This window comes from Psammomys obesus, unplaced genomic scaffold (genome assembly GCF_907164565.1).
Source record: "Psammomys obesus unplaced genomic scaffold, mPsaObe1.curated_primary_1811, whole genome shotgun sequence".
Taxonomy (NCBI): domain Eukaryota; kingdom Metazoa; phylum Chordata; class Mammalia; order Rodentia; family Muridae; genus Psammomys; species Psammomys obesus.
In genome coordinates, this window is record NW_026592890.1 from 24760086 (window position 1) to 24786323 (window position 26238).

Here is a 26238-nt window from a genome sequence, read left to right on the forward strand (position 1 = left end):
AGCAAAACAAAACAAAACAAAAAAAACCCAAAGAGCTAAATTTTAGCTCTTTATATTTAAAGAAAACATGATAAAGCATAATCAAATTAATTCTCAAAAAAATAAATCAGCTATATAATGAATTATATAGGACTTCCACCCACAAAGTAACCAAAAGTCTAATATTTTAGTAAAGGCTGTTATAATACAGTCTTTCAACAGCAGTTATTGCTATAAAAATAAAGGAGTTAATCTCTCAATAAAAACCAAATATACTCTCTACTGAAGATCAAGCCTTTGGAGAAAGGTATCTTAAATCACTCTAAAATTAAATGAACGAGCATTAAACTATACTAATGCACTCTCTCAATATACAGACATTTAGGAACCCAAGTGATAAAGCTATCCTGCACTGGATCTTACAAGTGATCACAATTATGAAATATGTTAACCAAAATTTTTTAAATTAAAGGATCTTCAATGTTTTCTAGACTTTTCACGAATTTAACTTAATAGTCTACTTGATACCAACTATTTTAATCAGTATTAACTATAATTATTATATGTAGGCATAAAGTCTATAATTAAAAAACAAAAAACACAAGAAATAAAATCAAGCTAAAGAAGTCTTGCCAAAGCAAACTAAAATGTAAGTCAGCCATTCTCAGGTGCCATGAAAAAGCATACGAAGCATTTTCATGATTCATCAATTAAAAATACTTCAAGTTGGTTTAAAAATACTAAAAAATAGCTTCTCTGAATTAAGGCATACTATCTTGTGGAAGAGTATTGTTTCCATTTACATGTTAGAAAACCAAGACAAAACAAAGTCCATTTTGTAAATTGTAAGGTCTTCCCTAGCCAAATAAATGATTCTATGCTATCAATTTATATGTATGCCGCTTACAGGTTCCATTAAATAACTAGGAGCACCTTCAAACTCCTGCATTGTCTGTGTGTAATCCTGCTTTTACCAAAAGGGTTAACAAAACAAGCTTAAACACATAAAGATGGGAAGAATGACAAAAAGAAAAAGATATTTCTGATAGGTAAGAATTTGTTTATAAATAATAATATTTAAATGGTAAGTAACTATGTTTATTTCTTGTGTTTTTAAAAATATATTTCTTCCTTAAGGTAGAGCATTCAAAACAATCTATTCATCCATGTAGATAAGAGTTAAAAAAATAAAGAGAAAAATCTATAACTAGCAATAAAAATATACTGTAAAAATAGCTAAGGGAAAATTAAGACCCCAGTAAGTTAGGGAGTTAAGATCTTCCCAATATTAAATCCTTCCTTTTACTCAAATAAAGGTTACTATTAGTATCAAATATTCTACAAAAATATGTACAAAACTTTTCTTACTAAGAACAGAAAATGTTGTATTAAATACTTTATCCAAATATTCAAAACAAATAAAAATTCTTTATCAGAAACTTAGATCATCAAGGATAAACTGTTCCTTCGAATTCCAAGAGGGATTGCATTTGTAACTGTGTTATGCTGCTGTCAACAATTAGAAAAATGGAAGTTTACCAGATTAAATCTACAAACATCAATGGAATCAACTAATTAACTAACCACATCGATTACTTAACAGAAAGGAGACTTAGCCAATATGTGGACATCAAGAAAAATGTGAACAGAATCTCAGGCACATCCTGTATAGTAAGGACTAAGGTTAGAGGAGTCAGACCTATTCTAAGTGGGTATTAATTAGTCACAGGGCAGGTCGGTGAACGTTCAGATCGGATGCGCTTTCTTTTCACCATTATTCTAGTTCATCATCCGCAAGTGCAGGAGAAGGTGTCAGAGTACGGAAGCTAGGGGGCATGCTGTAGCTAGGGGAAAAGAAAAACGGGAAAGGTGCAATGGATGCTGCAGAGTTGAATAATTATCTGGGTGGCACAATGGGCGAGTCCTGCCGACATCAGAGCCCAGCGAGCGGCTCCCCAACTCTGCCCGAGGAGCCTCCCCACTCCCTGGCACGAGACGAGCCGGCAACCGCTCTGCCTCCGCTTCCAAACGGGGCGATAAAGGGATGCCCCCGGTCGCTTTACCGCGGTCGGGCACAGCGAGCCGCGGCGCCCAGACGCGCGGCCGGAGCTCGGCTTTCAGAGCGGCTGGCCCGCAGGGCGAGCCGGGGCTGCGCGGCGGGCTGCAGCCTTCGCGGGCACCGGGGCGACCGGAGCCCCGAGCCCCGCACGGCAGGTGGAAGCCGCTGCACCCGAGAGCATCCTCGGCTCGGTCCCCGCGCCTCGTCCTCCCCGCGCGGCCGGGGCGGCGGGCGCGGGGGAGCCCGGGATGGGGGCGGGGGCGGCGCGCCCAGCCATCGCCGCGGCCGCCGCAGAGAGCCGGGCTCGCACGCGCCCCTCTCCGCTCCGGCCGGTGCAGCGCCGGGACGGAAAAAAAAGGACAAAAACCCGTGCTCACCGTGAAGCCGTGGGGGTGGGGGAGGCTCGCGCCTTACCCCTTCTTCATGCTTCGGCGGCCGCCGCCGGGCCGGCTCCTCGCCGGGACTCCACCGAGAGCCCCCGGGGGAGGGTCGGGCCGCGGGCTGGAAGGCGCTCCGGGCACTGGCTGGGGCCGCCGGGCCGCCGGGGACGCCGCCGGGGGCGCCCGCTGGTCGCCCGAGCCGCGGTGCGCGCGTCGCGCGAGCGAACAACACCGCGAGCCGCCGCTGCCCTGCGCCGCCCCCTCCCCGCGCGACGCTCCACAAGCGGGCGCGGGGACCCGGGCCTGCAGCAGGGGGAGCCGCGGGGCGCTCTCGGCCCGGCCGCACCGCTTCTCTCCGAAGCCGCGCCGCACGGCTCCCAGGTCTCTACGCCTCAGATGCACACCCTCCCCTAGAGCCCCGCAGGGCGTCCGGCGGTGTGGCGGGAGCTTTAGCATCCGCCCACTTACCGGTCCGTGGGCAAGAGGACGGCGCTTCCCCCTGTCCTGAGGCTCCGTGGTATTGCCCAATCCGCACTTTGGGGGAAGGGGCCGGAGAGAACCGAGCTGGGCCAGGGAATGAGGGAAGATGCTATCCAATTGAATGAACCATCCTTTTGGGGGCGGGGTCGAAGGCAGAGCCCCCACCCTCGGCCGGGCTCCGCCTCCTCAGCCCAAACTACATTTCCCATGGTGCCTCCCGTTCCCCGCCGCGCTGCACGCCGGGAGTGGAGGACCTCGAGGATTCAAAGCTATCTCAGAACTGGGTCTTTAATCGACGAGGTCCTGAAAGTTATAAGTAGTTGCAATTCCTTGGGCTTCTCTAGATGAATGTCTGCGGATCTCAAGTTCGATACAGTTACTGTAATAATAGTTAAGTTTTTTTTTCTAGAAGTTATAAGTGATTCGTTCTCAAAGGAGGTAAATAACGTGTTTCGTGACAATCTGTCAGGACCTGCGCGGCGCTGCTTCTTCCGCCCTGGCCTGGCCGTAGCAGAGCGGATCTGTTGCTGTCATGTCGGCTGCGATTGCTGCTCTAGCTGCTTCGTATGGTTCGGGTTCGGGATCCGAATCAGACTCGGACAGTGAGGGCAGCCGGTGTCCGCTGCCAGCCGCGGACTCTCTCATGCACTTGACCAAATCGCCTTCAGCCAAGCCCTCTCTGACCGTGGCGGTGGACTCGGCTCCGGAGGTGGCAGTTAAGGTAAGTGTTTTGGCCATTCATGAGTTCGGAAATTGGTTTCAGCTCCCAAATCCCCCATCTCCAGTTAGATGCTGGTTTACCTCGGCGCTGAGAAGTGAGGTACTGGCGTTTACATCTCTCCCTACACCCTCCTCGACGATTGGACTTACCGGGCAGTCCTTCGTTTCTCCATCGGATGAAAGTAGTCCGAGGGGAGGAAAAGTTTGAATTTGTACTAGGACGTAGCTTTGTTGGAGCAGATGTAGGTTCTGAACATAGGTAAAACTGGATCAGGACTTTCTAACTGGAATTTGTGCCCTTACTAAAAGTGAGCCCTGAACAGGCAACTCTTGTTTAGAGGAACCGTCTGAAATCCTGGCGTCACCACTTGCAAATTACACAACTTACACTTGTACAACTGTAGATGGTTGTATAAAAACTTACATATTTATTGGGAAGTTATTGTAAAGATTAAGTGAAATTGTAAGCAGAGCCTAACACCTAGCGAAAGGACAATACATGTTAGATATTATGATTCTATATGTTAATACAATGAGTGGGAAAGGGACATTAGAAAGAGGAGACATGAATCCAATTAAAGAAGTTGATAAAGGGGAAAACCCAGCCATATAGTTCTTTATCAACCGTGTATTATTTTCCAGTAACAACAGGTCCGGAGCCAGAAAGGCCAACACCCAGAACATGTTTGCTATCATAGTGTATCCTGGAATAATTCTAGTGGGTGAAGCAACCACTTACGTGTACACAAATAAAGTGGTTACAGTTGGATTGAAGACTGGGAGGGGAAAAGTAACCATGGGAAAGAATAAGGTAGACGTATGATTCTTGTAGATTGAAAGAAAGAATTTCATAGAAGTCTCCTGTCTTGCCAGCCTACTCCTTTAATGCCAGCACCTGGGAAGCAGAGGTAGGCAGATCTCTGTGAATTCAAGGCAGCCTGGTCTGTCCAGGACAGCCAGGGCTCTGTTACACAGAGAAACCATATCTCCAAAAACAAAACAAAAAAGGAAGGAAGGAAGGAGGGAGGGAGGGAGGAAGGAAGGAAGGAAGGAAGGAAGGAAGGAAGGAAGGAAGTTAGTTCGTTAGTTCAAAGAAAGAGAAACTACTTAAGCTAAAGCAAGGCTTTGCAAGCTTAGGTGAAGACTTGGTGTGTCTTGAACCTAATGAGAGCATCAATCAGTAGTCAGCCCTGTGCAGATGATCAGAAGCTCAGTGTGAAGAAACAAACTACAAAAATTTCTTCCTAAGATTTCCCTGGGTCTTGTTTGTGTCTTAAGTCATTTACAGGTTTTGATGAGTCATTTATGAAATGTTACTTTTTTTATAAGGACATCTGGCATGAAAGAATGCTGGGAATTCTATCTTTAGAACAAAACAGAGCTCTCCCGACTTAGGACTTTTCAGCAGCCTCCTCAGTCTGTTCCTTAGACAGTCAACTTTGGGTACTGTGTGTTCTTCCCGTCTTTGTGCCCCCCACCCAAACCTCAGTGCAGTCTAGCCTTGGCTTCTTTATTAACTGCTTGATACTTGATGGGAATGATATCCTAGGCCGTCCATTTATCAGGTTCTTCCATCTGACTTGAATCTCTGCATCAGGTAACACTGTTATAATTCCTTTTCCCCCTCTGACTTCAACTGAGCTATCCTCAGCCTTTGGGCTCCCTGTTTTTCTGCCAACACTTTCAGCATTAGTGTTTCCTGGGTCTATGCTCTTACTTCAAGTTTCAGTCCACATATTCTCTCATATTTTTAATCACACTTTGTGCTTCCATGGCTCACAGGTGGCCAGTGTGAAGAGGTTGCATAGGCATGAATCAAGATTCCAGTGTTATTCATATCTACCTCTAGCACTTACCCACATGGCCACCTTGGATACATCACTGGAGAGCTCTGAGCCAATTCTTACTCATCTTTCAAATAGCTTTAGTGACCAGTTTTCAAAAATGTAAAGCAATTTTAGCTGTACCAAATACATACGCAATCCTGGTAAAAACCCCTCTCTTAAATTCCTTGCCAGCTTAGATCCTAATTAAAAAAAAAAAAAAAAAATCTCATCCAGATGGCTCTTGGACCCCTTTTATATGGTGTGCTAAAAGCTTAAGTTTCTCCCTAAGTCCATCTTTGTATTTCCCGTTTTGGTTGGTCCACATCCTACCCATTGGCTCAAGCCACAAAACAGAAAGCTCTTTTTCTTTTTCTCAGCCCCTGAAGTTAGTTGCTCAGCTGGTACCTCTGCTTCATTAGGTTTGTTGTTGTTTTCAAATCAGTGTCTTCCTCTCTGTTTTCCTTAACACAGCCTTCATAGCATCCTCATTTCTCCCAGAAATTATTCTTGACTTTTCAGCCTTTGCTTTTGAGTGATGGCTATTTTTCCCACTGGAATTGGCTGATGTTTATCAAAAGTCTCTTTCTTCTATGGCTTCCCCTGTTTGGTTCAGATTCTCATTTCTTTGAAAACAAGAATAGCTTTCTATGTACTACTTTCTTTTTGTCTTCTAACCCCATACCCACTTCTTTCCTCTTTCTACATTTAGACTGTTGGCTCTGCATTCAGATTTCATCGTGTCGCATCCCTGTCAAAAAGCGTCATGTTGTCTGCTAGAAGAGCAGTGCACTCTTTGTGCAGTTTGTGAAGCCCGCCACCCTCCCATGCCGAGACCTCTGTGCAGCCCCACAAGTACCATTCTCTTCCCAAGATTCCCTCACCGCCCTCATCTAGCCAAAACTGTGGTCCCCCAGCCTCGGTGCACATGCTTCTTCCTATATCGAAGCTTCTGTGTCATACCCCACTGGCACCACTTACCACATTTCTAAGTTTGTTTCTAGGGCCCAGAGAGTATTATATCTCCAATGCCTTGTACATGAGATTAAGGGAAATTCAATAACACACTAGAAAAACTAAAAGAAAAAGTCTTGACCAAGTATGGACATTGAGAATCAGATTTGAGTTGAGCAGGCACTGGCAAGGAGGAAGTTGTCTTTCTTATTTCAGCCTCCTAATTACAAGTTCCGTAAGTAAAGACAACCAGGTAGAATCAACCTAACATACCAGAGGTTCGTTCAGAGCTGAGCTAGATCCCCAGCTCTCTGGGTTCTGTCATAGAGATGAGCAGTGTAAACCAACATTTGCTTATGTGCAGGGGAGAAGAAAAGATCATATTAGTAAATATCATTGCACATGACTAGAAAGAATTGTGAAGCATGCAAATACACGTTATCAGTTTGACTGATGTTCATGTGACTGAGAGTATTTGGTCAAAAAGAAATGTATGCTCTGTTGTATTGCTTCTTTTGGGGGTGAGGGAGAGAGTGCAAATCACAGCACCCATGTGGAGGTCAGGGGCCAACTCATTCCTTAGCTCCCTAACTCACCAGTACAGCTGAATGGTGAGCTCCAGGGTCAGTGCGAAACCTGTCCAGAAAATAAAGTGAAGCATGATTGAGCAAGACACTGATGGCAACCTCTGGCTGCCACAGGCATACATGTGCGCACGCACGCGCGCGCACAGAGACACACACACACACACAGAAATTAAAGGTTTTAAAAAAAAAGAACTGATCATGTAATAAATTAGCAAATTACAATAGAGCAGCAAATTATAAGTATTTTGCACTATTGGCCACATATAATTTCTGTCGTTTTTTTTTTGTTTGTTTGTTTTTTTTGTTATTGTTGTTTATTTCTTTTGAATCAATTCTTTAAGACTGTGAGTACCATTCTAATTTTGTTAGTACGAAATACAGTCTGTGGGCTAAATTGTCCCCATATCCTGGAGTTTGCCAACCCTTGTGCTAGATCACAAAATAATGCTTGTTAACCCAGGTCATATGATACAACAGTCCCTTAATGCATCTACATTAAACACTAGGCACAAAAGATAAGATTTATAAGCCAGGTGTGGTGGTGTACATCTGTAATCCCAGCACTCGGGGAGGCAGAGGCAGGCGGATCTCTGTGGATTCAAGGCCAGCCTGGTCTACAAATCAAGTCCAGGACAGCCAGGGCTACACAGAGAAATCCTGTCTCGGGGGCAGGGGGCGAAGGGGAGATATACATGTAACTATGAACTTGCCCCATGAGCCAAAGAAAACCAGTTATAAGAAGCTATTTTGGGTTGTTTGTTTGCAGACAGGACCTAGGTATCCCAGGCTGACCTCAGACTCACTATGAAGCCAAGAATGACGTTGAATTTCTAATCCAAAAGTGCTGAGATTATAGACTTATGCCACCGTTCCATCCACACGAAGACTTGATGTGTGCTAAGGAAGCAGGCTGTCACCTGAGTTACATCCTTAGCCCATAAACACATGCGTGCACACATTCATCTAAAACGTAAAGAAGGTGACAAGGGCAGTGAGGTGCAGCCTTCTCGCTTTTTAAAAAGGGTATTTTTTATATGTATAAGACTAGATGTACTGCGACATACAGTAGGAGAAAGGCATAAAGCAGGGCAGACATCTGTGCTTCTCGATGATTTTCTTAGTCAGTGTGTTCATTATCTGTCATTTACAGATCATCCACCCAGTTTCTATGAAGTGGTTACCCTAGAAACGACATGTCTGAGTTACTCAGTACCTTCACCTCCCAAGCAGTACAACCCCTATTTCAATTTTCCTTGCATCCCCACCATTTGAAGACAGTGTTGTTTGGGATGTGTGCACACACGCACACCACAAGGCAGCCGTGAGTGACGGGCATTCTTGCATCTTAGCAGCAGAGGTACCCGCTTTCTGTCGTAGTGCTTTCTTTAGACTGCCTTTTTATATAGTGGCTGGTGATGGCGAGTGATCGCACTTCTAGTTTATCTTTACAGTGTTCACGTTTGATGCTCTTTCTTGGGGGATAATTTTACTAGGTTCAGTTGCCTCAGCTGAGAATTCCTTTCAGCTCACTTAAGATGTTTTCTCTTACTCAGTCGTTACTGATAACAGACCACTTTTCTTTTTCTAGTGAATCTAGTTTTCCTTAAAAGTGATTTTTTCTTTCTTTTGACAGCATATAGATACATACCCTCTTTTATTTAACATATGGTTTTGTTGTGTTTTTTTTTTTTTTTTTTAATGAAATAAACTATGGCTTTCTTTTTATTCTTTTTCCACTTAGAATCCTGTTGAGTTTCTTTAGCAGCACATAGATTTCTTTGGAGTGTGGATCTTTCAGTATTTCTGGGAAGTTCACAGTTTTCTTCATTACATCTTGCTTTAGCTCTGTTCTCCGATTCTGGAACTCCATCTATATATATATATAATATATATATATATATATATATTATATATATAATAATTGAGCATTTTGTTGTTGTTATTAAACATTGTCCTGTTTGCACATTAGAAATCACTACTTTATACGTCTGGTATGCTGGGCTAGATATCATGGCACACATCTGTAATTCCCACACCTGAGGACAAGGTAGGAGGACCAGGAGCTCAGGGTCAGCCTGGACTTTAGTGATAAGCCTTACTGGATTGCAAGAATTTTTTATCATGCTGGTATACTGGCACTCTCAGGAGGCATAAGCAGGTCTCAACAACAACAAAAAACAACAAGCTTTATAGAAAGTTAAAGAAATAAAAAATACATAGTAAAATTAAAAACAGCCATTTCAGACAATGACCGTTACTTTCCTCCAGTGAAATCCTTGTTTAGCATAGCCAACTTGAGTAAAATGTAAATTCTTCCTCTTAGACTTGTAGCATAACTTTAATTTCTTTTTGGTTGGAATGCTTATATTCATGAACTTCAATTAAATTCCGTTTTCCCTGTACATCTGTTAAGGGCCTCGCTCAGAGATCCATATATCCAAATTTGTATTCTAGTACTTCAGCCATTCAAACTCTTTATTTTGGGAAATTTAATCATTTCTCATTCCTGAGAGGAAAATATGTCATAAGTTGATAGGAACCGCATAATAATGACTAAAACTTCTGATCCGTTTAGTTTACATAGTATTTTCATGTCTGATGTCGTACTTGTACACCAGAAGAAATGTGAAAGGGACCTAACAGTGAATTTTGTTTAGTCTCATATTTAAGTCATCAGTTAAACTGTTCAAGTTTATTTGACCCATGGTGTGCCCTTCAGTTACTGCACTTTAATATTTTGTAGCGAATTGAAACTGGAAATCCTTTGTAATTCTATGGTAATTCTATTGCATGCCTGGTTGGCATTGGAGTCCTCCTGAGATTTAAGTAAGTTGCAGCACTGTTCACATGTACCTAGTTAAATTTAAAGCAGCTGCCCTTTTTCTGCAGGGTTGTTCAGTTCATTCTCTAATTTCAGACACTGAAAGGTATGGTCTCTTGTTTATTGCTTGCCATTGTTGGTATTATGAAAGATTAATGTTTTAGCTTGCACTGTGTAGTTAAAAGTTGGTGTCTCCCCATACTCTGTTCAAGGTAATTCAGGTTTAGAATCTTTAATACTCTTACTTGGAAAGATCTGGCAGCCTGGGCACTATAAGCGGTGCTAACAACCATACCGAATAAAGTCCACTGAGGAGGTCAGAAGGCAAAGCCAGTTGCTCGTTTAAATAGCTTGTTCTAGGGGTTGACTATTAAGAGGTTATGGTATTTAATTTGGGTTTTGTTTAGTTTATGTAATGTTTTCACCTTTACAGTAATGGGTTTAACATTGTCTCAAGGCTCCAATGTTAGCTCTAATCAGGGGAAAGACTACTATGTATTGTCTCAGCTAGGATTACTGTAGCTGTGATCAAACACGTGAGCAACATCAACTTTGGAAGGAAAGGGTTTATCTCCTCACAGTTCCATATAACAGTTCATCATAAAAAGCAGTGAAAGCAGGCACTCACACAGGGCAGGAAGCTGGAGGCAAGAGATGATGCAAAGGCTATGGAGGAATGCTGCTAACTTGCTTGCTCCTTGTGGCTTGCTTAGCCTGCTTTCTAGGACCACCAGCCTAGGGATGGCGCCACCCAAAAAGAGCTGGGCCCTCTGCCATTGATCACTAATTTAAAAATGCCTTCCAGCTTGATCTCATGGAGGCATTTTCTTCCTCTCTGCCAATTAGCTTGTATCAAGTTGATGTTGATCTAGCCAACTTATATGGCTTATCTTTAGTTCTCCTAGCTTTTCAGCCCCCTCCCATAAGAGTGTTGCTGTGAAGAGTGTACCCATTCACACCCACCATCAGAAAGTGAAACTCGAGTTTCCCAGTCACCCAGCTCCCTTTCAGGTCAGCATTCTAATTTGGGCTTAGCCAGAGCCACCCACATGAACTTTCTATTTATTTATTTTTTCATTTTAATGTGAGGGTGATCTGACTACAGCATTGTTGATTCAGCTGATCTGACTGGCTAGGCAGTTGTTCCTCCCAAAGCTGTACACGGGAAGGGACTTTCTCAGAATACAGTAGAAGAGGACCAGTCTTGGGTCAATGATATGGGAGTAGCTGTTCTCCCTGCCAGAACCTCCAAACAAGCTTTCAAGGTCCCCCTGAACTTTCTCATTGGAAACTCATCCACAACAGAGCAAGGAATAAGGATTTTTGAGTGGCAGTGGAGGCCAACACTTAGTTTCCCAGGCCAGCAGTTCACCAGCCAACATCTCGTGACATCAACAGCTGTTTAGTAGTGATGGTCGTTCAGTCACAGGAAATTGTTGTGCACGCTGGATGGGTCCTGTGATATGATTGGCTTTGGATTGTGATGCTATCTGCCTGGTTCTCAAAGCTGTATCTCTAACCCTTGTGTTTAGTGTGTGTGTGTGTGTGTGTGTGTGTGTGTGTGTGTGTGTGTTGGGGGCAGGTTAGTGCCCATGGAGAACTTAGAGGACAAATGCAGGAACTGCTTCTTTCCCACCTCATAGGTCCTCAGGATCAAACTCAGGTTATCAGGCTTACCTTCACCTTCTGAGCCGTCTTGCTGCTCGCTTCCTCATGTCATTGCTTTAACCTCTTCCCCTGTTGTCTGTCATTAGTTCTGGTCAACATTAGTGGGAATGACTTAATCTGGCTTATAACTTGACTCACAGGAATGATTTGAAGATGATATGAGATAGGCTGGGGACATAGCTCAGTTAGTAAAGTGCCTGCCTCACAGACATACCTCCTCACCCAAGAAGAAGCCAGCTATGCTGGTGAGCACCTCCAGTCAAGCACAGGACTGGGGAAGGAGAGGTGAGAGCTCTGGGACTCACTGGCTGGCAGCCTAGCCTGGTGGCAAGTTCTGAGCCTTTCTCAAAACAAGAACATGAGCAATGCTAAGAAATAAAACCAAAGGTTGCATTCTGCCTCTTACCCCAAAAGATTATACAACTACTACCCCAGTATTAACAGCTTTGTATTGTTAGATTCCTTTTTTCATGGTATTTATCTTCTTATAGCAAGCTATGTTTGTTTCTTGTATAGGTTACTGTCTTTCTTTCCCACTAGAACAAATTGTATAAAGGCAGGCAGCTTTATCTATTTCTGTAGGCCTAGAACAGTGCCTGACACAACAGGCACATGGTCAGCATCTGCTGAATGTGTAAATCTGCTGTTGCTGTACATGTCTTATCACCTTAACTACACAGAGGAATTCAAAAGATCATTTTGATTGGCAGCATCTCGCCTTTGTAATCTCTAAAAGCCCTCTTCACAATGCTTTTCAGCGGTATCCTGGGTTCTGTTCCCTCGTCCCTCTTCTTGGATAAGATACCATTGATTAGCCCCTCATTCCTTTTCTCTTCCTTTTTTCTGTGTAGTCAGGTTGGCTTGAACTCACAATCCTACCACCCCGCCTCCCCAGTCGTGGGATTCCAGAAATGCCCCAGCCACCTCCTGCCATTCCTGTGTTGTCCTGTGTTTCTTTCTGCTGGTCTCTTTTCCTGTAGCACTATGACTGTCTTTGACTTAGTTGTTTTTTGTTTTTGTTTTTGTTTTTGTTTTTGTTTTTTTCCTTAAGGAGATAAAAAACAAGCATTGTATTCTGGAAATCTTTCATCTGGTGCCCCCTCTCTTCTGGGGTTTTGTTGTTTGTTGTGGTTTTGTCTTTTTTTTTTTTTTTAACTCTTTAGTGTAAAGCATTGCTTTGTTGTTTTGCACACTCTGAATCACAGCAGTGCTCTCTGCCTCTGGCTTCCACAGTCCGTCTCGGTGCTAGAATCACTTCAGCAGAAGTTGTGCCAAACCCAGCGACTGTTAGTCGACCTTATTCTACATAATTTCTCTGTGGATTTACATTCTCTTTCATCGTTTTAATTTAACAAATAGTTATTGACATGTGCTGCCTGCCCTGCATTCTACAAGACAGTAAAGATATAAAACCTAAGTAAAAGCCATGTGCAATAAATAATGCATTACAAATTCCGTGAAAAATAAAGCATTCGTAAGACTACAGGCAGAAAAATTCCTTCTGTAGCAGGAGGAGGGAGCAGGTCAGGGGAAATGGGAAGGTGACTTATCACGTAACAAAGTCAATGCCTGTGATGCAGGGCTAGTAACAGGGCGGGATGTCTGTGATGGGGGCAGTAACAGGGCGGGATGTCTGTGATGGGGCAGTAACAGCATGGAAGGCAGAAAAAGCATCAGAGTACTTGCTGGGGTCTTTTTGTTTTGTTTTGTTTTGTTTTGTTTTAGCATCCATTATTGCAATACAGCAGAAGTCGGGTGTGCATCTATTAGGAGATCCTTAGCTCCTCGGATCTTCCCCACCCACTCAAATACACACCTTTCTCTCATTAGAAAACAAAACACATCTATAATAACAATAGTAATAGTAATAATAGATTAGATTAGATAGAATTAGGTAGATTAGATAAAATAATATAAAAACAACCCAGAATAAGACAAAACAAATGGAAAACAAAACAAAACTCAGGAAACATACAGACCTAGAGACACACATTCACACACATAGAAATCAGAAACACAAGGTTTTATAAGGTTTTTTTTTTGGGGGGAGTGAGGGGGTGAAGTCCAGACAACACATTATGCTACAAAGAACCCTCAAAAATGCCATTGAGTTCATTTTGTATTGGCAGCCTAGAGTGGGGCACGGTGCCTGCCCTTAAGAGTGGTTGTATACCTAGTGAGACTCATTGGAGAAAACTATGTTTTATGGGTGGTTATCAATTAGGAATAGCTTCTGGGTTAAGGATGGGGCCTTAGTCCACATCCCCCCTCAGCACCCCCTGCCTTAGTCTTTGGAGACCCTGTACATACTGCACATACACACAGTCTTTATGAGTTCATAAGTGCACCAGCCCTGCTGTGTCCAGAAGGCCCTATTTCCTTGATGTTTTTCATCCCCACTGGCTCTTACTTTCTCTGTCTTTCCATCTACTCTTCCTCAGAATTTCCTGAACCCTGAGGGGAGGGATTTGATGGAGCTACCCCATTTAGGATTAAGTGTTCCAAGGTCTCTTACTCTCTGTGTATTGTTCCCATCTTCTCCAAGAGGAAGCTTCTCTGATGATGGCTGGGCAAGACAGTGATCTGTGATGATAGGAGAATGTTATTACATACCTTTCTCCCAGGCCCATGGCCTAGCAAGTCGCAGGTTCATGGCCTCTCAAGCAGTGTCAGGCATGCGTTCTATGGGCCTTACTGCCAAGCAGACAGGATGGTTGGTTACTCCCACAGTCTGTGCCACTGTTGCACAAGTGTTTCTTTCAGGGAGGCAACCAATGCAGATAGAAGGATTTGTAGCTAGGTTGGGGTGTACCATTCTCTTCTGGTAGCATGCACAGTACCTGTCAGTACCATGAACACTAGCCATTAGGGGTGAAGGCTCTAAGTAGGCAGCAGCTGACTTTTCCCTGACCAGTGAGTTACGTAGGTGTTGTCTCCAGCAGTAGGGCCTTACCATCAGTTTGTAGAGAACAACCAATAACTTTGGCAGTAGTTTGAGTTGTTTGGGGTTTCCATGAGGTCCCTTCCACCAACAGCTTGATTAGATGCAATTCATTCCTGGCACTGGAGATGTTATTTGGTGGCTAACGAAGTCTAGGGTTTTGTTTTGTTTTGTTTTGTTTTGTTTCTAGCTACATCCATTTCCCTGTGAATCTCATGATTTCATTTTTTGACAGCTTCATAACATTCCATTATGAAAATGTGCCATAATTTATCCATTCATCTTTTATCAGTGTCTAGTCTGTTCCCAATTTCTGGCTATTATAAGTAGAGTGCGAGGGTCTCTGTAATAGGATATAGAGTCCTTCGAGTATATGTCCAAGAATGGTATAGCTAGAACTTGAGGTAGCTCAATTCCCAGCTTCCCGGGGAAACACTACACCAATTTCTATAGCGCGTGCACTACCGCCAGCAGCAAAGTGTACCCCCGCATCCTTGCCAACAAGAGCTGTCATTTGTTGTATTGATCTTGGCCACTCAGACTGGTGTGAGATGAAATCTCAAAGTGGTTTTGATTTGCATTTCCCTGATGACTAAGGATATTAAACATTTCTTTAAGTATGGCCTAGCCATTTGTGTTTCCTCTTTTGCGAATACTGTTTAGATCTGTACTCTAATTTTTAATTGGGTTGCTTGCTTTCATGATGTCTGATTCTTTTTGGGTTCTCTTATAATTTTAAATATTAGCCCTCTATCAGCTGTGTAATTGGTAAGAATCTGTTTTCATTTTGTAGGCTGCTACTCTAATGATGGTGCCCCTTTGACATAAGAAGCTTTTCAGTTTTATGAAGTCCCATTTATTAATTGTTTTTCTTAATGCCTGTGCTAAAAGTGTTCTCTTCAGAAAGTCATTTCCAGTACCAATGAGTTCAAAGCTATTTCCCACTTTCTGTTCCATAAGAGGCCCTACACTGAGGTCTTTGATCCATTTGGAGTTGAGTTTTGTGCAGAATGATAAGTATGGATTTATTTACATTCTTGTACATGAAGCCATCCAGTTTGACCAGTTGTTGAAGATGCTGGTTTTTTCTTTGTTTGTTTTTTCTACCATGTATTCCTGGCTTCTTTATGAAAAACCAGGTGTCTTGACACACGTCGTGGTATTCAGTTTTATTGCATTGATCAGGATTTATGTTAATACTGCTTTAATTACTATAGTTCTGTAGTACAATTTGAAATCAAGGATGGTGACCCCTCCAACAGTTCTTTTATTATTCAGAACTGTTTTATCTATCCTGGGTGTTTTGCATTTCCATATGAAGCTGAAAATTGTCGCTTTAATTTCTGGGAAGAATTGTGTTGGAATTTTGGTGGGGATTATATGGAATCTATAGATTGCTTCTGGTAGGGTGGCCATTTTTACTGTATTAGTGCTACCACTTCGTGAGTGTGGGAGGTCTTTCCATCCTGATATCTTCTTTAATTTCTTTTTTTAATGTCTTAAAGTTTTATTATACAAGCTTTCACTGGCTCGGTTAGAGTTACCCCAAGATATTTTTATGGAGGCTATTGTGAAAAGGTATTGTTTTTCTGAATAAGCAATAAGGTATTTCTTTCTCAGTCCATGTCATTTGTATATAGAAAGCCTGACTGATTTTGGTATATAATTTGTATCCTGCTACTTTGCTGAAAAAGTGTTTATCAGCTGTATCTGCAAATAAAGACACATTGACTTCTTCCCTTCCTATTTTCGTCTCCTTGATCTCCTTTAGTTGTCTTACCGCTGTAGCGAAGACTTCAAGTACTAAATTGAATAGCTATGGAGAGAGTACATACCTTGTCTTCTTGATTTTAGTGGAATTGCTTTGAGTTTCCCTCCATTTAGGTTGCTGTTGGCTACGGGCTTGCTGTAAATTGTCGTCATTATGTTGAGGTGTATCCCTTGTATCTCTAATCTCTCCAGGACTTTTATCATGAAGGGTGTTGGATCTTGTCAAAGGCCTTTTCTGCATCTAAAGAGATGATCATGTGGCTTTTGTCTTTCAGTGGATTACATTTATTGATGTATGTATGATGAACCATTCCTGCATCTCTGGGATGAAGCCTACTTGATCGTGGTAGATGACTTTTTTATTTGTTTGGTTTTGGTTTTGGTTTTTTGAGACAAGAGTTTCTCTGTGTAGCCTTGGCTGTCTTGGACTCGCTTTGTAGACCAGGTTGGCCTTAAATTCAGAGACCTACCTGCCTGTCTCCCTGAGTGCTGGGATCACAGCTGTGCACCACCATACCCGGCTACATGAACGTTTTAATATGGCCTTATATTTGGTTTGCAAGTATTTTATTGAGAATTTTTGTTTCTGTGTTCATAAGGGAAATTAGTCTATAATTCTCTTTCTTTGTTAGGTCTTTATGTGGTTTAGGTATCAAGGTAAATGTGATCTCCTAAAAAAAAAAAAATGTTTAGTGTTTTGATTATTATGTGTCCTGAGGAGTTTTTTTTGTTGTTGTTGTTGTTTTTGTTTGTTTGTTTTTTGTTTTTTTCTATTTGGTGTTCTGAATTTTCTTCTATGGTTTTGTTGAAAATATTGTCTGTGCTTTTGACCTGGGTTTCTTTTCCTTCCTTTAATCCTTTATTTCATAGATTTTGTCTTTCCGCGTCCCAGATTTCCTGGATGTTTTGTACCTGGATTCTTTTGATTTAACATTTTCTCTGACTGAGGTGTCCATTTGTTTTATTCTGTCTTTAATATTTGAGATTCTTCAATCTCTTGTATTCTGTTGCTGAGGCTTGCTACCTCTTGAGGTTTTTGCTTGCCTTCCTGAATTTTTCATTTCTCGTTATACCTAAATTCATTTTTTTTTCTTTAGTGATTCTATTTCTACTTTCATGTTCTGAACTGTTTTCTTCGGCTTATTCACTGCTTGTATTTTCACATGTTTTATTAATGGATTTACTCATATCCTTTTTAAGGACCTCTAACTTATTCATGATAGCTGTTTTGAGGTTTTTGTCTTGTGCTTCAGCCGTGTTGCATTTCTTAGGGCCTGTGTAGTAGTGTTGCTGGGCTCTGGTGAAACATATTTCCCTGAACGGTTTTGGTTGTGTTTTTACTGTGATGTATGCTCACTGGGTTTGGATGATTATGATCCCAGGTGTTAATATCAGCACACAATAATCAAAACACTAAATGTATAGAAGAAAGAATATTAAAAGCTGCAAGGGGAAAGCCCATGCAACGTATAAAGGCAGACAGACATATTAATATTACACCTGACTTCTCAATGGAGTCCAGATGAGTGTTCCTTTCCTTGTTTTCTGGGATTTTTAGGAGTGTGAAAGTAGCTTTTATTCTCCTGGTTCAGTTGTTTCTGAGGCTTACTGTCTCCTCCTGCCTAACTTAGGCCCAGTCCTGGAAGCTTCTAGCCTCCATATGATCTAATCTAGGCCTAGCATGTTTTCAGCCTCTGAGAGTTACTGCTTAATAAGTTCACTGTTTCTTGTTTTTTTCTGGGCTTGTAGCTGGCTAGTTCAACTCAGCTGTTCTGGCTCAAACTCCTTCCCAGCTCACTTACTCAACCTGGCTCCTCTTTTCAGCCCCTGAATTGCTCTGCTCAGCCTCAAACTAACTCAAGCAAACAGCTCTAATCTCCTGGCTCCTTCTCATTCTCTGGTTCATCCTGTCTTCACCTGAGTTCTCCCTATATAACCTCTCTCTCTGCTACTGTCCCAGTAAAATTGCCTTCTCCTCTCTCTCTCTCTCATTGCCCCTTAAGTAGCTTCCGTTTCCTCTTTCCTCTCATGAGAGTTGGGCATATCCTATTCTGTCAAGTCTTTCTCTGATTCATCACTGTTTCTGCCATTCATTTAGACATCACTTTCAAACACTTTCCTTCTACAAGCTAACTTTATCTGCATTGCTTGGGATTAAAGGTGTGTACCATCACACCTGGACCTACGCTTTTCTTTACCTGAAACTTGCGCTATACCAGGCTGGTCTTGAGCTCAGAGATCTGCTTGCCTGTCTCCTGGATGAAAGGCATGTTCGTATTCCAGCCGGTCTTCGGGTATGATCTCTTGCCAGAACAGCCATGCTCTGAATTGACATTCTGCTCCCTAGGAGAGTGTGGTGGCTGTGCTGTGTCTGGTAGGGAGTGCTTCCTAGTTCCTTTCCAGTGGCCACTGTGGGGTCCTGGGTAGAAGGTGTTTCTAGATATTGGAGGTTAATAGAAGGAATGAGGATGGGTAGAAGTGAGGGCTGAGAGGGTCCACTGAAGGAGGAAAGCTGGCTCTACCACCAAGGTCAGCAGAGTCCATTGGGAGTGGAAACTGAAAGGGAAGACAGGCCGCTACAGGTAGTCTGCTGCAGGGCTGGGATGAGACTGAGGACTTGAAAATGCAGAATGGGAAGAGACTGAGGACTTGAAAATGCAGAATGGGAAGGAGTGTGAAGATTGCCTACCTGATTCCCAGGCTGCAGAGCCCTGTGGGTTCCTAGAGTGCCTCCAGGCATTGGTGGCTGACACAGCAGATGGCGTGAGGAAGCTAGAACTTTTTCATTGAAGTGTTTGGGCACTGTTAACTTATTTAGTTAATAAAGTTAGTATGTTGAAAAAGAAATTAGTCTTTTTATGTCTTAAATTGTATTACTACACACGTGTTTCATTACTCTTTGATTATTACAATTGTTAGTGCTTGATACTAAGGTAATAGTCATGAAGTCAGCTGTTAGACATTTAAAATGCTGGTGTGACTTTGATGTAGCTCCTAAAATATATACTCACTTAGCAAATTTGTAACGTCCATTTGGCTTTGTTTTAGGAAGATCTGGAGACTGGAGTTCACCTTGACCCTGCTGTCAAAGAAGTTCAATATAATCCTACCTATGAGACCATGTTCGCTCCTGAGGTAAGAAAGCTTACTGGGTTCTCCCTTATATGGAGTATTTTCAATTATACAGAGGTTGATAAATGGATATTGAGTTTTTAAATTTTTTTCTCATAAAACTATAGTACTACAAGTTTTAGAAAATATAACCTTCTAGTCTCTAAAAACCTAAATAGTTTTTATGAGAACCCTTTTAAAATTCCACTGGCTGCACATCTGCCTGCATACAAATGGCCTCTCATATGGAACTGGCTTCTGAAAAAGGGAATCTGAAAATATCTAACTCTTCACTGTGAACTCGATATTCTTGCAGCATCAGTAAGGGAATATTATAATTAACCACAAAGAAAATGATTTATTAACATTAATGTATATATTATGAGACCACCTCAGATGTCTCTCCAGTGTCTCACACACGCACACACATTCTCTCTCTCTCTCTCTCTCTCTCTCTCTCTCTGTCTTTCTCTCTTTGCTGGAACAGTCACAGCTGCTGAGGGAAACAGCCTGCTCCATGGACTCTTTCCTTCTTCCACGTGGTAACAAGTAGCAGTGGGAACACTGGGAAGGAATGAAGGAAAAATTCCTCATGTCTGCTTAGAGTCTTTGAACACTGTCCATTAAGGAAAGCTTACTTAAGAAGTTAACATCCTTAAATATTAAAATGGAAAAGGCATGTGACTGACAAGAAGAAGCCAGGAAATGGTCATTATAAGGCACACACTCCCACCCCCGCCAAAAAAAAGGTTTGAATAGCAGGATCCTTAAGACATCTCTTGAAGGCAGACATGAAGAGCTATCGCTTATTGATTATTGGTGGAAAATGGGGTGCTTTTAATAGTTTTCTTTGCATAGCACACAGACACATCAGGCTCCCAGAGCGACGTCATACTGCACCCGCCTAGCTCCCCAAGGCATCTGAACAGTTGCCGTGGAGATGTGCGGCCCAGTCAGTACTGTGGTGTGGCGTGAGACAGCGCTCCGCTCTGGCTGTTGTGTAGAAGCCCAGTAAACTGTACCGGCACTCGGAGACCTGTGCACTGTACATCTTCCCTGTGTCAGCGCTGACCTCCTGCATCTGTAAGCTGTCTCCTCTCCCCGAGTGACATCTCAGCTGGCCCATCTAGGAGAGCGCTGGTGCATGCACGCCTCGTGATTTCTACAAATGAAAGGGGCTTCAGTAAAATAGCGCTTACTGGCATTCAGAGGAGGAGAAAATTTGAAAGCAGCGTGGCGTGTAACATTTTGATGTCAGCTTATTTTCTACAAGCTCTGCTTTTTTCTAACTTTTGAGTTCTTATTATTAACTGTAATATTGCTAGAGAATTATATTTTTAACTTTCAATCAAAAGACTAAACGAATGAATTGATTATGTAATGATATTGGCAAGTCATTACTTCCGTCCCTTCCTCATGCTAAGGAGCCTTCACTAACACGTAAACTTGTTCATGTTAGCAATCCCACTCATGTTAAAGTTTAAGAAAGGATACTTGGAAGCAGAATTAGAATCTTTCCTAATTACCAAGGAAGCAATCATCTGTGATATAACAGATTGTGAACTTTGTCTCTTATGACTAGAATCCAAATCACTTGGAAAAGTCTGGAAAGGTGTTGCCAGGACATTAAGGTTCAATTCAAATCCCTAAATGCTGAGGATCCAGTGTTAGAACCAAAATATAATCCCTCTCCTCAACCTGATATTTGACAGATGGTGTGCTGTGTCGTCTAGAGTCTGGGCTCTTTTCTTTCTCTAACTATAGCTCACCATCACAAGTTTCAGGAGACTTTGCATCTGATTGGAGAGACAGGTACTTCTCTATAAAAGTCATATTTGAAGTGGGCAGTCCACTTCAATACAGTCCAGGTTTAGAAGGTGAAATTTGGAATGAGACTGTGTGTTTGTTTTTGGGAGACCTTGGATGTTCTTAGCTTTTTCTCATAGTTAAAATAAAGGTAATGTCTACTATACTGAGTTACTGACTACACGAGCTAATGCACGGTGTGCTGGGAAATGCTGGCACAGAGTAGGCATTTAGCAGATGGAAGTTTATGTTATTTCTGTCATCATGGGCACTGAGGATCAGGTAGGCTTTTATGGGGAAGGAATACAGGCACAATGCTGAAGCTACATCAAAAGTCCTGAAGAACAGGAGTGCTTTAGTCAGAACCTGTCATCGTGATTAGGGAGATCAAACCACAGTAGTGCAAGGATTTGGGAGCCAAGGGGAGACTTTGGTTTTAATAGATGATAGACACACGGAATTCTGAAATGGAGCAATGATATCATCAAAATTGAATTTTTAGGACTAAATGTCTGGTTAGGGTTTGAATGATAAGAAAAGAACAGAAAAAGAGACTGATGGGTGAGATAAAACTACCACTTTTTAAAATCATATACACATACAAACTGAGGTGTTGACATACTTTTGCTCCTTTTGTACTTGTTAAGCCTATAAGTAAGTGTTCTTCCCCCTTTTTTTGTAGAATAGAAACCCATCTGCCATCAGGTAATTTTTCTGGGACTCAAGTCTAGATCATTATTAATTACCCCTCAGTAACTGGAAGAAGCATTTGAAGGCCGCTGTGTAATCTGCATGGTGCTGTCCTAAGACTTTGCTAACTCTGAAAGTCAACCACATTGCCTCTTTTGTTGTTCCAACCAACAACTTTTCTTAGATCGTATGCCTATTAATGCAGAATCATTTGTTCAAATTATAAACTAAAGTTGAAAATATAATAGTGTTTAGTCCAGCAGCTTTCTTCCTTGACTAGGTCCTTTTTCAGCTTCTTAGAAGTAAATTATTTATTAGTTTCTTTAAATTCACTCGACTCAGGAAGAATTCCAGACCCCTTAAACTGGTGTGTGTGTGTGTGCGTTTAAATTCAGAGAACAAATGGTAGTTGCTATTAAAAAATCTAATCATAAGAGCTGCATAAATATTAATGCTTTAGAAATACTGTGGCTTCTCAGTCTTATGAGAAGATTGAGCCCAAGGTTGTCAGTGGCAGCAGTGAAGTGTTCTGTATAATTGTCACACTTCACATACATCTTACAAAATTATTCTACCCACAAAACGGAGTCATGATCTTTTCCTGATTTGTAGAAAATAATCAGTAAGTAAATTCTTCTCACTTTAAAATATGTTTACAAGTTTTAGACATTTATGCAATAGCTACAATATTAGTTCACCAATGTGAGTTTTCCTTGTATATAAAGTTATAGTTGTGATTTCATATAATCTGTTTTACCAGTATTCATTTTCTTAATTCCAGTCACATTATAAAACACTGCTGAAATAGTGCAGCTCCTGAAGACTTCAGAGAGCTGGGGTTTTTTTTGTTTTGTTTTGTTTGTTTGTTTGTTTGTTTTTTACGGAGGAGGGGTTTGGTTTGTTGTTGTTTTTGGTTTGGTTTGGTTTGGTTTGGTTTTTCAAGACAGGATTTCTCTGTGTAGCCCTGGCTATCCTGGCACTCCAACTCGAATCCACCTGTCTCTGCCTCTCAAATGCTGGGATTAGAGTGTCCCAAGCTGGATGTAGCCAGCTTGGTCTACAGAGTGAGTCCAGGATAGCCAGAACTGCACAGAGAAACCCTGTCTCAAAAAAGGGAAAGAAGGAAGGGGGGGAGGGAAGGAAAAAGAAAGGAGTGTGCCACCATTGCTCAGCTTAAGAATATCTTGTAATAAGCAAATCTCTGAGGATATTAAGAATGTTTCTCCCCACTCTACATAAATCAACACTTTATATAAATTCAGCACAGTTGGAAGATGTCAGGCTGCTTCTCTTAGAAGCCATTGTCATTCAGAAAGCTCCACGGGGGTTCTCGAGTTCATCCCTCCCATCACTAAAATCTACCCTTTGACCAGTGTCACCGTCACATAAACCTGCTACCCTTGGTACAAACTGTTCTTTCTGCTTTCAGTTCCTGGTTGTCATCCTGACTGCATCTAGAATTAACTAAAACTCAAGCAGCTGGGCAGACCTGTCAGAGTTTTCTTTTTTCTTTTCTAACTAAATTATTTGAAGTGGGAAGATACACCTTTAATCTGGATCTTTTGAAGTGGGAAGATCCATCTTTAATCTGGTCCACACCTTCTAGTGGCAGCCTGTATGCAGGACATGGAAGAAGGACGCTTTAGCTCTTGCTGTTGCTCTTGCTGGCAAGTCCATCCTTCGTTGGCATTAAAGCCTACTTTAGGATTCTGATGCATATTGAAGAGCAGCTGAGACATCCACCCTTGTGGAATAAACAATTTGGACTCTTGGACCTTCTGTTGATTGACAGCCGTTGTTGAACTAGCTTGACCACAGCCTGTAAGCCATCCTAATAAGTCACCCCATATATATAATATGTTCTGTTCCTCTGGAGAACTCTGGCTAATATAACATGCAGCTTTTTCAGTTCTGCATATTAGTAAGATAATACAATAGCTATCTCATTTAACACAGTATCCTCCAGACTCATCTGTGTTGTCACAAATGACAGTTTTTTCTAAGGGTGGTTTGTTTGAGGGGTGGTTAGATAGGGGTTTCACTGTGTAGCTCTGGCTGGTCTGGAACTCACTATATAAATCAGAGCGGCTCCAATCTTGTAACTCACAGCCTGCCTTCCCACCCCCCTCCCTTCTTCTTTTTTTTTTTTTTTTTGCACCACCTAGTTGATAGACAGACCCTTTGGCCATTGCACATAACCCGCAGTGAACATGGGAGTGCATATTTCATTCATTTCCTTGGAGTACATACCCAGTAAGAGCTTTGGTAGGTCACATAACAGTTGTGGTTTTCAACCTTAAGGACCCTTCATGTTGTGTTGCGTAGGATCTGGTACTAATGTGCACTCCCTTCAACAATGTGCATGAATTACTTACTCCCATCCTTACCAACACTCATGGACTTCTGTCTTTGATAAGCAAAGGGCTGTTCTGACAGAGGTAAAGTGGTTCTTCATTGAGGTTTTAATTTATGTTTCTCTGATTACTGATGTTGAACATTTTTTCATCTACATACTGTCCATGTTGTCTTTTTTAAATATGGCTGCTATGGCCCTTTGTCTTAATCAGTTACTTGTTTTCTTGCTGTTGATCTGTTTGAAATCTCCATGTATTTGGAATATTAACCCTTTATCAGTATATGGTTTGCAAATATGAATAGTTTCTTACTTACATTTTAAATATTATGTAGGGAGATTACAATTGCAGCTAACTATAGTGAACTCTGATATAATTTTAACTGAAAACTTAACACTCACAGTTAATTAACTTGATATGTGAATTTATTATATATTCATGTACAGATGCTTGCTGTGCATTCACTAGTATATTGGTATAAATTGCTATAAGTCTCTTGAACATATTAACTCTTAAAATTAGTTTATTGGTTTGCTTTTTATTCCTATAACCAAAATTTCTGATATAAACAGTTTACGGGAGGGAGGGGTTTTGTTATGTTTTATTTTTTATTTTTTTTTGCCTGCATTTATGTCAGTGTACTACTTGTGTGTCTGGTACCAGTGGAGGTCCGAGGAGGGCATTGGGTTCCCGAGAGCTGAGGTTACAGATGGTTGTGAGCCACCATGTGGGGGGCTGGGAATGGAACCCCAGTCCTGCAGGAAGGAACGCACAGTGCTCATAACAGCTGAGTCATCTCTCCAGCCCTCGATTTTTTTGTTTGTTTGTTTGTTTGTTTGTTTGTTTGCTCATGGTTTCAACTCATTCCATGGTTGTTTGGCCCCGTGAACTTGGACAGAATTTATGGCGGCAGGATTGTGTGGGTAGGGGACCTAAGCAGGATGCCAAGGGCAAAATAGCCTCTGGAGTCTACCTGTGCCCAGCCACATTCTGCAGCTCGGGGCCACCACAGAATGTTTCCAGAGCCCCCTAAGAGAGCACTCCCAGCCAGGGACTAAGTCCCCAACACAATTCTTTTGAGGGGTGGGGGTTGACACTTCATATCCAAACCTTAAACTTAGCTACTAAAACATGAAAAGAAAATTTGAATTTGCTGTCTATCCTTTTATATACTTTTGAAAATGGCTGTTCAAGAATTAAACAAGGTGCATATTCAGAGACCGGGAGATCTGGGCAGCTTTTTCAGTAACGGTTAGAACAGGGCCCTACCGAGCAGTGTTCTCTGCCTCATTTTGTGTTTTTAAGGTGAGCTTAAATAGTTGCCAGTTCCCGGGCAGTTAGGTTGGCCTAAAGTAGATGGGCCTCCTCCACCACAGCCTCCTAATAGTACAAGAAGAATTTTTTGTTGTGTCCCCCAGATATCTCTGAGCTATTTAGACTTTAAGATTGTTGCAGGCACGGCAGCACACGTGGAATATACTCAGCGTTAGTGAATGTGATTGTGTATATACTTGATGCTAAGGATGGCCTGTAACTAGCGCAGTGAATCTGATGTGCACAGCCTGTAGAACTGTACACTTCTTACAAGGCGGGTGTTCCTTCTCTAAGGAGAGCGCTGTGAGCGCTGCGGTAGTTTATCGCATGTGCTCAGAGGCCCTCGGGGGCAGTAGGGATTCTGTCGTTTTACATTCCCTCCCCCTTCCGGACTCAAGAAGCACCAGATCTGCTTTGAGGTGGTGAGTGTGCTGGGCTGCATCTTAGGAGCTGTCAGCCATATTCTTACCTCTCATTTTGTGGCTCTCTCTGTTCATTGTAAATTTTATGAATAAATGAAGTTGTCAACAATGTCCAGCAGTCTGCATTGTTTTTTCCTGTGTTCCATTAGCACATGTGGGCTACAAAGTCTTGCTTTGGCCTTTATAATTTGGAATGAGTTAGCAGTTAAAAACCTTGTAGAAAATTGAGCATTTTAAGCAGAAATACAAGTTACTAGTCTACAGCAATCATGTAGTGGTTTATTTTCCTCTAATGTAAAAAATATGTTAGGCAAATAATCTGACAGCTAAATTTATAACTTTCCATGCACAGTACAATG

At 41.9% G+C, this 26238-nt stretch overlaps 2 protein-coding genes across 4 annotated transcripts in view; one reads left to right on the top strand and one right to left on the bottom strand.

The window, feature by feature from the left end:
- Wasf1 (WASP family member 1) overlaps nt 1–2971 on the bottom strand; it is a 46246-nt gene extending 43275 nt beyond the window's left edge. The window contains exon 1 of one of the 3 annotated variants that reach the window (XM_055616192.1): nt 2887–2971. The gene's annotated coding sequence lies outside the window, so the exon portion shown is untranslated. Of the gene's footprint in view, nt 1–2415; nt 2503–2886 lie in introns of those variants that run through there. The other 2 variants (XM_055616193.1, XM_055616191.1) reach the window with 2 other exon arrangements.
- Nucleotides 2972–3409: 438 nt separating this feature from the next.
- Cdc40 (cell division cycle 40) overlaps nt 3410–26238 on the top strand; it is a 49348-nt gene continuing 26519 nt past the window's right edge. Inside the window, exons 1-2 of the mRNA XM_055616185.1 lie at nt 3410–3619; nt 19231–19317. Coding sequence (XP_055472160.1) covers nt 3431–3619; nt 19231–19317 — 276 coding nt within the window. The 5' untranslated portion in view covers nt 3410–3430. The remainder of the gene's footprint in view (nt 3620–19230; nt 19318–26238) is intronic.